This window comes from Rhinolophus sinicus, chromosome 13, assembly GCF_057876585.1.
Source record: "Rhinolophus sinicus isolate RSI-liver-muscle chromosome 13, RSI-T2T, whole genome shotgun sequence".
NCBI classification, from domain to species: domain Eukaryota; kingdom Metazoa; phylum Chordata; class Mammalia; order Chiroptera; family Rhinolophidae; genus Rhinolophus; species Rhinolophus sinicus.
The window spans coordinates 60,503,827-60,518,637 of NC_142513.1; the positions used below are offsets into that span (position 1 = coordinate 60,503,827).

Below are 14,811 nucleotides of genomic sequence, written 5' to 3' on the forward strand. Positions count from 1 at the left end.
TCACTTTAGAAATGAACAGAATTCTTAAAGAAGGCGGAGATGAAGGATGGAGCGCAGGATGAAGCCACAGAGTGTGGTGAAGACCCCCTCCCTTACTCCGTGTGCCGCAGAACACCAGTTCCTTCCTGAAATGAGCCTCAAGGACAGAGGCTCGGAGTGCTGGGCAGACCACGAGGCCCTCTGAGAATCTCATGAAAGCTGTCAGACCCTTGTGACAAGTTCCTGACACCCCTCTAGGAGCCAAGGACCCCGGGTTTAACAAACAGCCTGGCTCCAGGTAGTAATGGTGCCCCCATACCCTCTGCCTCCTGAGAGCTTTTAAAGGACTCCAGACCTGAGAGCAGAGGACTTGGGGACAGAGGAGACAGTGACTGGAATGCCCCTGGGGACAGAATTGGGGTTCTAATCACAGTGTGTGTGGGAGCCCTGGCCAGCCCTGTGTCACCACAGATCTGAGGGACACCTCTGTGGTACCACAAAAACCCCCTTTTTAGCTTTGATCTTATGTGTTCAGTGAAAAAGTTTTCAAAAACAAACTGGAGTCAGGCTCCCCTCATTTGCTGTTTGCTCTTGATGCGCCTTTTGTTTCCTGGCTTTGGAACCCTTGAATCTGTGGTGTGATCCAAGGTGTCAGGGCCGGGCTGAGTGACAAGCCCATCAGAAAGCCCTGGCTGCTCCGGAATACTGCCTGGCTGAGCAGTGTTCTGCTTCTAAAGGCTTTTTTTTTTTTTAAAAAAAAGAAAAACAACTGTATCTGAATACTCTGCATTATCTTTCATCCCACAGCGTCAAGGACCTGGGGATGTGATTGGAAAATACACACTTTCAGTTTCAAACACCACAAACTGAAAAAAGAGTAAGACATTATTGCTTGATTAATTTCAGAACTGATGATTGAGAATTTAAGCTGATTTGGGGAAATGGCTTCACACCCATTGCAGTAATTCACTTCTTTGTTAAACTGGGATTTCAAAACATTTATTTTTGGGGTCAGAACGTTTTTATTCAGGCAGCTTACTGTGACTTAAACAACTAAAAATAGTCCTTATAATTGTCTGATGAGTAAGAAAAGCGACTGGTCACAATGCTGCCTTTTGAAGTTCCTGACAAAACCCACAATCCAAAGAAGGTGGCTGGATCTAAGGGTCACGTATCTTTCTGGAATTCCTAGGGCAGAACACAGGGCGTAAGCTCCAAAAATGGGCCAGGCCTGCTGAGTTGAGAGGTGGGTACCAACCCTTTGGCTCCAGCTGGGGAATGTGACTGGCTCCTCAGAGAAGGTTCCTCAAGAGACTGCAGCTGCAGCCTTGAGTGAAAGGAAGGAAGTATGGGGTGGCGAGATGATTTACCAAGCATGTGACCTTGGGCAAGGAAGGCCTCGCTTTACCACCTAGACTCAGTTTCCTCATCTATAAAATGGGGGAATTAATATGACACAGCTCTTAGATGGGGCAACTCTGAGGAGAGCAGCTTCTCAGCCACAGAGAGGCTGGGGGAAGCTGGCCAAACCCCCAGCCAGGTGAGCAGAATGACTCCAAGCCAGCCCCTCTGAGGTGCTGGTGAGCCAGCCCACACCAGGGAGTCTAGCCCAGCCTCTGGGAAACGGGCCACATTCTCAAGACACAAATGCACAGGCACAGCTTGTGTAGTCATTAAAGATTACAATCTTGTTGATATCACTATGGGGACCGTGTTAAATTTATAGATCAATGGAGAGGAAGGTGATACCTTTTTAAAATATCAAGGCTTCCTACCACTTCCAATAGAATATACCTATTTGTTAAATTATTCATTGATGGTCCTCAAAATCAGTTTAGCATTTTCTTCACATAGCCCTTGTGCATTTAAGTTTATTCCTATGTATTTTAGGATTCCAGTTCATATTATAAAGGAAATTTCTTTTTCTAATATGTATTCCATGTGCTGTTTGTTTGTGCATAAAAAAGCTACTGACTTTTGTGAGGTTTTATATTATTTTTAATAGCTTCTTAGGTTTTTACCTATTTTTCTGGATGTTCAAGACTCAATCTTATCATATATGAATAAATGATAAACTTGGCTTCTCAAAAAACAAAACAAAACACACGCACAGGCACACACCTCTCTCTCAGACATACACACATTGATGTACTCTCTCATGTACTGCACACACACACACACACACACACTCTATCACACTCACACACTCACACAAATTGCATATGAAGTGGTCAGTCAGCTGGCTTCGTGGCCCGGACAGAAGACTGGCCGCTCTGAGCAGGGCCCAGTCTCCTGTCCCAGTTTCCTGGACCCCTGCCCAGCAGGACCGTCTTCAGGGAAACGCTGACCTTGGAGAAAGCGGCACCTGGGTTTGAAATGCCCTTACCTCTGGGTCAAAGCGATCTTCAGTTTGTTGTTCTCTGACTTCAGGTGTATGTCAGCAGGACTCGCGTGAGAGGCTTTTTCATCGTCTGTCCCATTGACACTGGATGCCTGAGTAGAAGATGGGCTTTCACACCCAGACTCCTGGCCAAAGTGAATTACCTCACACGTTATTGAGTGTCCTTATAGTGGCAGCAAGTCAGGCATAATGAGAAACTGGTTGTGAGTTTAGGAGAACAATTCATCTTACCTGAACGCAGTGAAGACTAACAAGTCAAAGACCAATAGCAAAGACTCTCCAGAACAAAGGACAAAGCCCAGAAGGGCCGCGAGAGTTCAGAAAGTCTGCATACCTCACGGACAAGAGAGCACCTGGGGCCGTTACTCAGAGCCTGTGTGCCCACACTTAAGCCTAACAAGCCTGGATGCCTGGTCTCCATATCAATAACACTGTCAGAAGCCAGAAGCCAGAAATTAAATGAAGAGGAAAGATTTAGAACAAGGAACAAGAAACGGTAAGTGAGGAAGAAGTATTAGAAGCTGACATAACTTAAAAATCCTGGGGCTACAAACTTTCCTTAGACCTTGGACCATTTCAGGTACCCGATTTTATAGATCCTCAGATTGCTCAGTATGGTAATTAAGGATACTAAATCAACAGTAATCACTTAGATTACATTAAAGATTATTTAGAAAGATTCTGGGGCCGGGTTCAGGTGGTTGGAACACCACGCTGCTAACGCCGAGGTCACTGGTTTGATTCCCACATGGGCCAGTGAGCTGCGCCCTCTACAGCTAAGATTGTGAACAACAGCTCTCCCTGGAGCAGGGCTGCTGTGAGCAGCCTGAGGTTGGCGTGAGCTGCCGTGGGCTGCTGTGTGCTGCCGTGGGCTGCTGTGTGCTGCCGTGGGCTACTGGTGGCCAGCGTGAGTGGCTCAAGACAGATACAGATTCTGCCTTCACGAAACACGCCGAGCCACCAAATTTCGTGTCCTAAGGGCCAGCCACAGCGGCTGACAAACCCAGGGACCTCTTGGCATGATGTCCCCTCCTCTACAGAACTGATGTGCTGAAAAGCCTCATTTCTTGGGTTCAGTGATGGTGGGACTTGTCTGCCTTGTCTGCTGGCTCACTGCCCGTAATGGGTTCATTTCCCAAGGCCCTACCGCTTGCCCTCCTCTCCCCACTGATTCTCGCTGCAGCCAGCCTTCAGCTATTGCTTCTACGAGGCTGATGGTCCTGGCTGCTCACGGCGTGCAGGCCTCCTGCGTCTCTTCCCACCAGCTGTCCCCGACACGCATTCCTTCGTCTTTACCCCTGTGGCCTGGCCATTCCTCACCCCCAGCCTCCCCCTGACCTTCTCTGGCACACCCTGACTTCCTCACCACCCACATGCAATCCTCATGCCAATTTCAGATCGACAGTCATGAAACACTGCCGAAGTCTGCCAACTACCTGAGAATAAATAACTAAATAAAACCTAATAAACAGTAAACTATGTACAATGAAGAATCCTAGGCTTTTCCCGGTATCTCCAAGTGCCTCTCTGTCCTCCCACAGCACACCTCATTCCCAGCCCGGCGGCATCATGCTTATTCCTGACCCCAAATCTTTGCTCCTGTTGTCTCCCTTTCCTTGTCTCTCTATGTATAACCCTGTCACTAGGTCAAGCTGTCCGCCCACTACTACACACACCAATCTAGATATCAGGAATGAAGGTATGTTTATTTCAGGTTCAAAGAGGTCTCTTTGAGTTGGTCATCATACTGTTATGGAGACAGACTACTCGATTTCTGGCAAAGCTACACGTCCTTTGGCTAAACCCGAGCTGTTGGAATTCCGTCTCCTACCTGCCTTTTGTTAGAATAGGGAGACAGAGACGAGGGCTGTTAGGCATCAGTCAAGTTTTCTCTCTCACGGGAACAAGGTACCTACACTTGTTGATGCGTCCTTCACGTAGAGCTTGCCTCCCAATACAGCAGGGAAACACACTGCGTTGCCACCGGTGTTTAAACACAGTGACCAGAGAATGCCTCTTAGGGGTCAGGGACATGCATTACCCTAATCCCATCAAAATCACATCACCAACCCTGAGAAGTTCAGAAGCCTCATCAGCACATGTCCCATCCACCTGTATCAACAGGCTAGTAGTTGGAAAGCCCTCAAAATGCCCTGCTGCTAAATTCCCTCTTTCTTGTCAAAAGTGACAAGGAACAGAGGCTCAATCACTGATCACACTCGGGTTAGTTTTATGGACAAATTACTCACTTGAGAGTGATTACTTGAGGTCTCGATTTTGTCCTGCGACTTGTCTCTGGCTAGTTTGGCAGCTTCTTTCACCTCCTGGAATTTTTCTGCAAACTGAACATGAAGAACAGTTATTAAGGTTTTTCTTAACCTTATACATGGCTGATATTCAGAACCTGTCTTTATTATTTTGCATTCATTTTAGGCCAATTCTGTATAATTTTACAGAATTGAAAAGAATTTTACTTGAGATTAAAAAGAAATGAATATAAATACAACCAGAAAAACATGAATATAAGCAATGCTTCTTCCAGTAAATACTACTGGCCAGGGTCAAAAGCTATTCAGGCTAATCTGATGATGATGTATTGAAAACAAACTCATCTGGTTAACAGTAACTAATACAAAGGCAAGAAAAGAAATTTAGCTGTACTGCAGAAGGAATCTGTGAAAATTTTCATCTTCTCTATCAAAAGATGCAAGAACTCTTACAAGTCAAATGCAATGGAAAATAAAAACATCCAAAAAGTTGGGGAGAAGGAACTGTTCTAGATTTTAAAAGCTTAAGATATAAAATGTCAAAATGCAAACCAGCAAAATGACAACATGTAGCCTATGATGAATCCTGTTTTGAACAGACCAACTATAAAAGGCTCCTGGGGAACAAGTGGGGGAGATGTGAACACAGACTGGGTTAGATGACATCAAGGAATTATATTAGTTTTATCAGAAGTGCTAATGATGCTGTTTACGTTGGAAAATGTCATTTTTTTAGAGATAAATGCTGAAGTATTAAGGTGTGAAATGTGTTGATGTCTGTAATTTACTTTAAAGTACTTCAACAATAATACAATAGGTGAAGAAATGTGGCAAATGTTAACCACCAGGCGATGTGTACATGGCTGTTTATTATACTATGCTCTCTACTTTTTAAACATGTTTTAATATTTTCATAATAAAAAAATTCTTAAAATCCCAGGGCAATCACATCAATCACTGGCTTATAGTCCCTGACAAGGCAACTGATTTTAATTAGCAAGTACATTGTTTGAACAGAGAACATTCTGTGATAGATCCTGCTGGCATGGCAAAGCAAGAGTGAGCTCAATGTGCTTGGTAAGAAAAAAAAAAAGCTAGCAAGCTGTAAGGCTACCGACATTCTGTGACTTGCTGACGATTCATTAATGTCTGAGTGCAGGCTCCCCTGAGTGTGTTCCCCACAGCGACCACAGTGGTCTGCTTCGGGACCCTTGCCAGACAACAGGCGCTGGTGAACCGCACACCGTGTTCAAAGCAGGGAAGGTCAGCCTTTCTGTTCTGGCCTGTGTTGCTCCTGCAGGCCCCTCACGAAAGCCACAGCCATAGGGCTTCATATGTAACCATCCCAAGGCTGTCAGAGCAAAATCACATTACCTGTTGCTTAAAACAAGTGAGGTCCAGCAGGGATGGACAAAGCCCCCCTCCTTCCTTTTAGTGGGCCCCTTACGTAAAACCGTCACGTCATGAATTCCTTGATGGTAGCAGGTCCATGCCTTTCTCTTGGCACCTCCTCTCAACCCCGGCATAAAGCAGGCACAGCTAGTTCAGTGAGCAAATGAGCTCTGGTTCCAGGCCTGTACACACCCCCATCCAGGGCGCAGGCCTAAGCTAAGAATGGCACAGTTCTTCTGCCAGATAACCAAGACTGCTGCTCGGGGAGGTGCTGTGATGAGAGCTGGGATTATTCTGCCCCATCTTTCTGCTTCCTAAGCTTACCTGATCGGGACAACCTAAGGCATCACTCAAAATACGAATGTCACCCTGGAAGAGATTTGGAGCAAGCACCATAAGGGCCTTTCAGTCTTATTAAGACATTAAAAGATGCGATTTTTAGAAGGTTTTATTTGAAATGTCTTTGTGCCCAGAATCAACTAAAAGTCAAACATGATTTGAAGAAAACTGTAATGCATGTGGTTCTCAACAGACGCCCCTGCTACTGGAGCCCGGCCTGTGCTTCGCTCAGTACAGTGGGGGCTGGTTCTCTCCCCACAAATACCCTAATCCTTTACCAGCCGCCCAAACCAAAGCATTGTTGTTTTCAGGTCCTTCTCGTACCTATTAGGGCCCCTTTCTCTCATGTGTCTTATTCGAAGTTGCTTGTAAAACCAGATTGAAAATGTCATCGGCTAGCATCACGCTCATTCAGTCAACAAACACGACTTGAGCACCAGTCAGTACTTCAGCGGACACGTATTCCCCCTACCGGAACCGGGCCATGCACCAAGCTGGGAGCTGGGGCGTCATGCACACTGCGTGGGTCCCAGTCCTACTCCTGCCTCCCTGGAGGCCAAGAGTTGAATAGCAGGAGACAGTGGCAGACAAGCCAGTAAATAAAGCCCTGCCAGCTGTGATAGAACAAGTCGCCTCCACACAGAGCCTGGGGCTTCCATTCTCTCTGTCTCTTCCTACCTGACACTGACATCCCCGAAGGGTCCAGACCTTAGCTCAGCTCTTAGAGACTCAGGGCTCAAAGCTCTAGTTCCAATGGGCTCTTCTCTCTTTGCCCCGACACCCGCCAGGGCAGCCCCTCCAGGTGGCCCAGGTGGGCAGACTTACCACACTCTTCCCGTATCTACATGTGAAGGAGTTTAATGGCTCCTTACCACGCATTCCCTCGTTTGCTCCTTACCACTGCTCTGTAGGATGGGAATTCTCATTTACAGTTTCGAGATAAGAAAATGGAGCCCTAGAGAGAGCACTTGAGATCTTGCTCGCTGGCATATGTCATCAGTCTGGGTAAAATAAACTCATAAAAATTCAAAGGAAGAACAAAAAAAGAAACTGGAGCCTTAGAGAGGTTAAGACTTGCCCATGGTCACACGGCTAGTAAACGGTAAACCTGAACTTGGGCCCAGATCTGATTTCCACGTGATCATTCTACACATCCAGTCACCTCCTTGTGCCAACAGGAACACCAAGAGTCCTGCCCACAGCAGTTGCTAACTATTTATTGATTCGATCTTCCATTTGCAAAGAGAAGCCCCATTACCTTAAAATGTAAAGTAGAATTGTACTCACTTCCTCTTCAAAATAAAATGACCTATACAAGCTTTAACTCCAAAACAGGCCACAGGAACCCTTACGGCAAAGACAAGGCCTGAGGAACGGAGCGTCAGATATGGACTGAGTGGCCCAGAGGACAACTTCTGATGTCACAGCTCCTGCAGCTCCATCCTTTAACTGTTCTCCTCAGTTACACATGTACATCAAATCACACAGCCTACAGGGCTTCAAGGTGGTAGATAAATAATAACAGCCAAGAACATCTCAAAAAAGGGGAAAAAGGAATCTCGTCCCATAGGGATGAAATATGAAGGGTGGTTAGAACGTCCAAAGTCTGACTTACCCCTCAGTGACCCTGAGGTACGCTTAGTACTGTCAGTATACAAATGGGGAACAGGCAGTTTCATAACTGGCCAAGGTCACAGTGGGACTGAACACAGGCCGCGTGATGCCAGCACTGGACACTAGTGTCCTATGATTTACCTGCTGAACTGCTACCTGAGCTAAGATGCCCAAACCTGACCCCTAGTGGCCTTTCAAACGCACGCACATGAACCACTGTGAACCTCGGTTTCTACTTCTACAGAGTGTGGATGCTAATACCACCTCCAAGGATCCCTGGAGAGCCAGAGATGGGGCTTTGCTAGGGATGTAACGGGTTCAGCAAAGGGAAGCGAGGCTTCTCTGGCCTTGATTTGACGTGTTTCTTCAAGTAAAATGACAGCGAAAGCCTTAAAACTGTGAACTTTAGTAAAAGAGCTCCACAAACGGTGAAGTTATCCATTCAAAAATATTGAGTAGGTGTCTCTATGTGCTGGGGACACTGGAATACATAAGAAAAACTTGGTTCCTGTCCTCAAAGCCTGTAGAGGACTTTGTTTTACAAGCAAGTGGGTGAGAATCAAAAAGAAAATTTCAGAAATTAAGCTGACAATGTGATGAAGTAAGATAAGCCCTATCAGATCAATTTTCAATAATCACTTAAAAAGATGCGCTATTAGCAGATGCACGATGGAAACAGGCCCCATCATTTATATAAAAATTAGCTTATGACAAAAGAAGACTCATAAATTAATGGGGAAGATTATGTAGTATATGATGATTGAGATAACTTTACTAAATTGGGGTAAAATTAATTTAAGTCCTTACCGCAAACCAGTAGCATGATAAATTATCGATGAGTTAAAGGGGTATTTTTTAAAACCTTAAAAAATCTGCACGCAAACAGAATTGAACATTTATCAAACTTCTGCTTGAGGGGTGAGAGAGTAATTTTCTAAACTTGGAAAAAATAAAAGAAAATCACAAAAGTGACAGATTTTGATGACATAATAATGTAAAGCTTTTGAAAATACAAAAGGGAAAAGACTAAATCAGAAGGAAAACAAGAGCCTGGGGGAACTAGCTATAGCTAGGCTAGCACAATAGAAAAGGAGCCATTCTCTTTAGTACAAAAAGAGTTTGTACAAATTGAAAAGGGAAATATGAAAAACCCAATAGAGAAATGGCAAAATTCACGAATTAAAAAATGCAATACAAAAGCAACTTACAGAAAAGACTAACCAGCCTCACTGGAAATGCAAATCAAAATAATGAGGCCCCATTCTTTGCCTGCTAAGTGAGCAAACACTAAATGCAATTATAATAACCGGGGCTGGCGAGATACTTCGGTAGTGCTGTGTGTTGGTACAGCCCCCTGAGAAACAATCTGGACATATGCATAATGAGTGAAAAAAATGTTCACACCCACTGACCTAGTGATATCACTTCTGGGAAACTATTCTATGGAAATAACTGAGAATACGAAAAAAAGGCCTTCAAGATATTCAGAAGATCCCAGCATTATCCGCAATAATACGAAACTGGGAGCAATCCAGACACCCTGGGAGAATGTTCCCCTCACAGACTCCAACCCTCAGAAGAGAAGCACTAGTCACAGAGAGAGTTGACAGACGACTATCCTTTGCTAAATCATCCCTTCTCTCCAAGTCTTAAGATTCATAGTATTTCCCACTTATTATGAAAAGGCACATATGCTTGTAAATTTAGCAAGCACAGTTTAAAAATAATATTTTAAACCTATAGTCCCATCACCTAAAGACAGGCACTAACCACACAAAGTTCTGATATTTTACTATATGTATCTATGCATCTGGTACACATATTTCTTTTTAAAAATAGAATGATACTCTGTATATCTCGTCTTATAGCTAGCTATTTTCAAAATTAACAATATGACATTAATATTTCCTTGCAATTATATGATCCATTATATCATCTGAATTGCTGTACAACATTATGCGGAAGGATAAATTGGGGTATATCCTACTGCGACACATTTAGGCTAGGTTGGGTTTTTATTGTTTGTTTTTACTGTGGTAAATGACGATACAAGGAAAATCCTCATAGCCAAATCTCTGTACTCAGTTAAAATTATTTCCTTAGACTTGATTTCTACAAAGTAAACCCATGGATCCAAGGATATTCAAACCACAAAGGTTTCTGGGGGAGTGAGAGGGTGGCCTAGGGACCCCGGAGTGACAATGGGACCCTAGAAGAACTCTGCCAAGGGAGCTCACAGGGAAGCTGCTGTGGTACCACCTTCTGCCTCCGCCCTCTTGCCATGAATGCAGATGTGATGGACGGAGCTTAACAAGCCATCTTATCACCATGAGGGGAAGGCCAATAATAGAAAAAACAAACAGAACCCACAGAGCTCTCAGACCCCACATCATGGAGCCACTGAGCCAATGCTGGCAACACCCGCCTCTGGCTTCTCTTCTGTGTGAAAAGAATAACTCTATCTGCATAAACACTGCGATCAAGTTCTCTGTGATTTGCAGCCAAAAGCATTCTAGTGAAAAAGTTATCAAAAGAATGATTAATCCCTCCCATTTGAAAACAAAACAAAACTGGCCCTCAAATCGGGTGACAGAAAGGTATAAGACAATATTCTACAAATACACTGAGTTAACAAAGTAAACGTTTGAATTGCAGAGGAAATCATCAAAATGGGTCAAAAGCAAATACCACATGTGTGGCAGGGTTTTATGGCTCAGTCACAGAGCATTGGCGCCCCATCCTGAATCACTCCCCTTCGTGGCAGGATGTGTTTCCTTCTGTCTGCCACGAATGAGATGGAACCAAATCTAGCACGGTGACATCTCAAGGTCAGATGCCAGAAGGAATCTCAACTTCAACAACTGGCTCCTTCTTTCCTTTGCTTCCACTTCCTTTTGTCTCTTTCCAGAAGCTCTTCTTCCTTTTATTAGAGCTTGCACGTCCGCGTTCAACATTCTCCAGTGGGCTGAACATTCACGTCCTTTCCATGGGTAGACAGGCCTGGGACTAGGCAGCTTCTAGTATTTTTAGAAAGCCTATCTAAAGAGCAGAGCATGGCCCCGTAATACTTTCTGGGTTGTGGTGTAAAGCAGCCCTTACAATGCAGGCAGTACAGATCAAGGTATCTATTTTGCTTCCGGGGGTGCAGAGAGAAGTGTGTATGAAATGTTCTCAAATGAGAATATCCACACTGGTGTTCCTTTTTCTAGCCTAGTTACCGTGTTTGATTACCAGGTCGCCTTTCAGATCTGTGGGTGGTTAGTCTGTGGAGTCAGGAATATCCAGCCACAGTTGTCCCCTCAGCAACATGCCTCGAGAACCCTTCAGGCTCAGGCTCCTCTTTGCCAGCTAATTGCCACTTGTGGAGACTGCCAGCCTCACTTCACAGTAATTTATCAGCGTGTGGCTAATCTTCCCTTCAAAGAGAAGGGCAAGGTTGATTTGAAACATTCTGCACAAAGGAGACACCTGAGTGCTTTTGTGGTAAGTCTCTGGGACAATGGCAGGCCACTGTCACAGGGCAGGGACTCCGGCGCTCGAAGGAGATGGAGTGACACGGGAAGACCAGGCGCTCCTCACTAATGAAAGGACATTTTCCTGTGTCTGGGGGAAAGCACACGTGGCCACACCGGGAAGAAGGTACAGCTCAAGGTCTCCAGTTCTCAGAAGCATAAACAACTGAGCTTTCGCAACTTGTTCTGATTTTTGTTTTGAATTCTTCCTTTTTTCAAGTCTGTTCAGTGAAACTTTCCCCTTTATTCTTCCGAGATACTTTGATTCCTCCAAAGATTGAAGAAGTTGTTCCAGGCAGCTGGCAGTGATTCTCTCAGACCATCTGGGCGTCTGTGAACTCCAGCCCTGGGCGGGACGAGCCAGCGCCATCTCTGACAGAAGCTTCCCCACCTCATCCTTCCCTGCAGTTTGAGGCTTCAACCCCATCAGCCTGGACATGAGGCAGGTGTGGGAAGGGGCCGCTCGGCAGGCGAGCAGCTGTCCTACCCCCCGTCTCCCCCACCAGGCACTAATTCAGGATAGAAACGAAGGCAGTCCCATGGCTCGCAGACAGAGGTTCTAGTATTATTCTTCTAAGAAATCATTATCATACTTGATTCCCCTTGATGTAAATTCTCCTGATCCTCACAGCACTCTTTATTTCAAACAATAGCATCACCATCCATCCTGGGGCCTGGATTTTCAACTCTCCCTTGGATCTGAGATACTCGGACATTCTTCCAGTAAGTTCCCGTGTCATGGAAACTAGCCAGTCTTGCTCTTAACCAATGCGTTCTTAATAACTACACAGGACTCCCCCAGCACCCTAAAAGGGACCCTATTTTCCTAAAACAAGCTTTCAGCTCTTTCCATCATGTGGGTGAGGGCGCTCAGAGGCCATCAGTTTGTTCCCTGAGACCCTGGGGTTTGAGTCTGTGGTCAGTCAGGATGTGCTCTCTGACACCTCTCTAACCGTCCACAGATGGTTAGACCCCTTGGAGAAGCGAATCAGAACTATGCGCACACACGCACACGCACGCAAGCACACACGCATACACACGCACACACACACATGCACACACACCACTGTGTGGCATCTTAAAGGTTGTGGGGACTCCAGGTTAAGAACTGCTGTTAAGTGTCACCTTATCCCTCTGTCTAAGGGCTCCAACCAGAGGGTCCCCGACGTTGATGGCTGACACCCAGGGCACAGGGAGTAGGGCTGACACGCGAGGAGGAAGGCAGAGCTGCTTCCTGCTGCTGCGACCTCAGGCTCTGACGTGGCACGTGTCGGATGTTTTCCCTCCCCCAACGACACCCCATTTTCAAGGAACCTGGCATTTCTAAAAGGTCACTGGGTTGGCAGCCCTGTGGTGCCCGAAGGGGCAAAACCAAAGGCAGAGAGGAATCCTGCAAGGTCCCTCAGCGGGCAGTGACCAGTGACAAAGCCTCCGACACAGCACGTCCTGTGCTGTGGAAAACACCACATACCTTTGTCAGCTGCTGTTCTGACGAAAACCCCAAACCAAACACCGTGTTGGCTCTGCTGTCGGCCCACTGTCCAAACTTCTGCGACGTTTTGGTGAAAGTCATGTTGGGTGTGATTGTGCTGTTTATAATCACCTGCAGGGAAAGAGCCCAGAGAGCAGAACGTCAGCACTGAACGAGACACCACAGCGGCTGCTCACACAGTCTTCCGTCGGCAAAGCCAGGACCAAACGCTTAAAGCAGGCCCTTCACTCTGGTCCCTCGGTCCTGACTTCTTCCTCTTGTGGCTCCTCCCATGCTGAGTCGGATACGCAACCACGATGTGGGGCAACGTCAGATCGTAAGTCATCAGTGGGAGAAAGCCTCTCGAAGGAGAGTTCCCAAAACTGCTATTTATTTCCCCAAAGCTGCCAGGCACCCAATTGCCCTCAATGGCCAGCCATGTCACACGTTCTCTGAAGAGCTGCATGCTGTACCCCTTTTAGCACCTGGAGCCCCAGTGTCCAGCTCAAACAACTTCAAGTGTCCATAAGCGATGGGGCTTGCTGCTTCCCAGCAGGAAGAAAAAGATATACCCCAACTGGGATCCTGTGTGGACCATTTAATTTATGAAGAGACTGATGATACAGGTGTGAGCTGGGTGGAGCAGAACTGGAAGGGACAGTACAGGGACCCAAGGATGAGGGGATGAGTAGGCTATAGAATGTGGAAGGAGAGAGTCATGGAAGGAGAGAGACTGCTGTGACAGGAGAGGTGGCCTTCTGTGGAAGGATGCACCAGCACATGGGGACCGCAGAGGGGGCATCATATAAAATGAGAAGTAAGCCTCGCTCGGAGCCCCAGGACCCACCTCCTCACCCAACCCCAGGAGGGCCCTCCTACCCACACACCTGCACTGGCCACTGCCGATCTCGAACAGACAAAAGGTCTTTCACTCCTGGAACACAAATTCCCAGTCTTGCAGGAACGCTCCATGCGAATTTTGAAATGGGGTCCTCTGTCCTCCCCACTCCTTACTGACAAGCCTGCTCTGCAGGGTTGGGGAGGGGTGTTGCTTTGATCCTGGTTCAGCACAGCCACCTCTCACTCTGTCACCAGCATGAAGGTGCCCAGGCACTTACCAAACACGACTACACAGTCCCACAGTGGGAGGTCAGCCAAGAACATAAAGGGAAGCCCGCTCCCTTCACCGTGCTGCTCTTGCCACCCCTCAGGCTGGTTCCTGCAGGCGTTGTAATGCCCTGGCTGTCTCCTAACAGCTCACCACAGGCTCTGGAAGTGGTGGAGCTGCCGAGACCCAAGGGGAGAAAGAAAGGGGAGGAAAGCCATCCCTTCCATCCACACGATCCTTTCCATCACCGGCTCACCGGAAGTAGCTGTCTGAACAATCGTTCAGCCCCTGACAGGCCCATCGCTACAATTAGTGAGACAAACGGCTGGCTGCTCTCCCAGGAAACCCAGTGCACTGACCTTCCCAGAAGCAGCAAGACTGACAGTGAGAGCAATCATGCTGTCAGACAGTCTACCCAGACCTCTCCCTCCACTTCCCACTGACATGGCAACTCCAGCCTGTGCAAGACGTGGCACAGCCTACCAAGACTAGGTCCTCCTGGAAAGCTGGACTTTTCCAGAAGCTTCTAAGGATATGCTCCTGTGTGCGATCCTCTCATGTCCCCAAGTCATTTCCAGCTAACTGCTCTCGTACCTGGAATCCACCTTAATGCTTCTGTTTCTCTTTGAGGCTCCGACTCATTACTGACTTCCACCCTCCTCAGCATGAATGGAGGAGTGAATTACAGTGGTCACATATGAAACCACCTTTTGTCTGCCCTGGGTCTA

At 46.6% G+C, this 14,811-nt stretch overlaps 1 protein-coding gene across 6 annotated transcripts in view; it reads right to left on the minus strand.

Annotated features, from left to right (window-relative positions):
• Positions 1-14,811, minus strand: part of HOMER2 (homer scaffold protein 2) — a 91,513-nt gene that overhangs the window by 12,103 nt on the left and 64,599 nt on the right. For 4 of the 6 annotated variants that reach the window (XM_088789470.1, XM_088789469.1, XM_019743437.3 and 1 more), the window contains 3 exons: positions 12,976-13,107; positions 4,630-4,722; positions 2,366-2,505 (listed from right to left, as the gene is read on the minus strand). In XM_088789470.1, the coding sequence (XP_088645596.1) occupies positions 2,366-2,505; positions 4,630-4,722; positions 12,976-13,107 (365 nt within the window). The remainder of the gene's footprint in view (positions 1-2,365; positions 2,506-4,629; positions 4,723-12,975; positions 13,108-14,811) is intronic. The other 2 variants (XM_088789471.1, XM_074318341.2) reach the window with 1 other exon arrangement.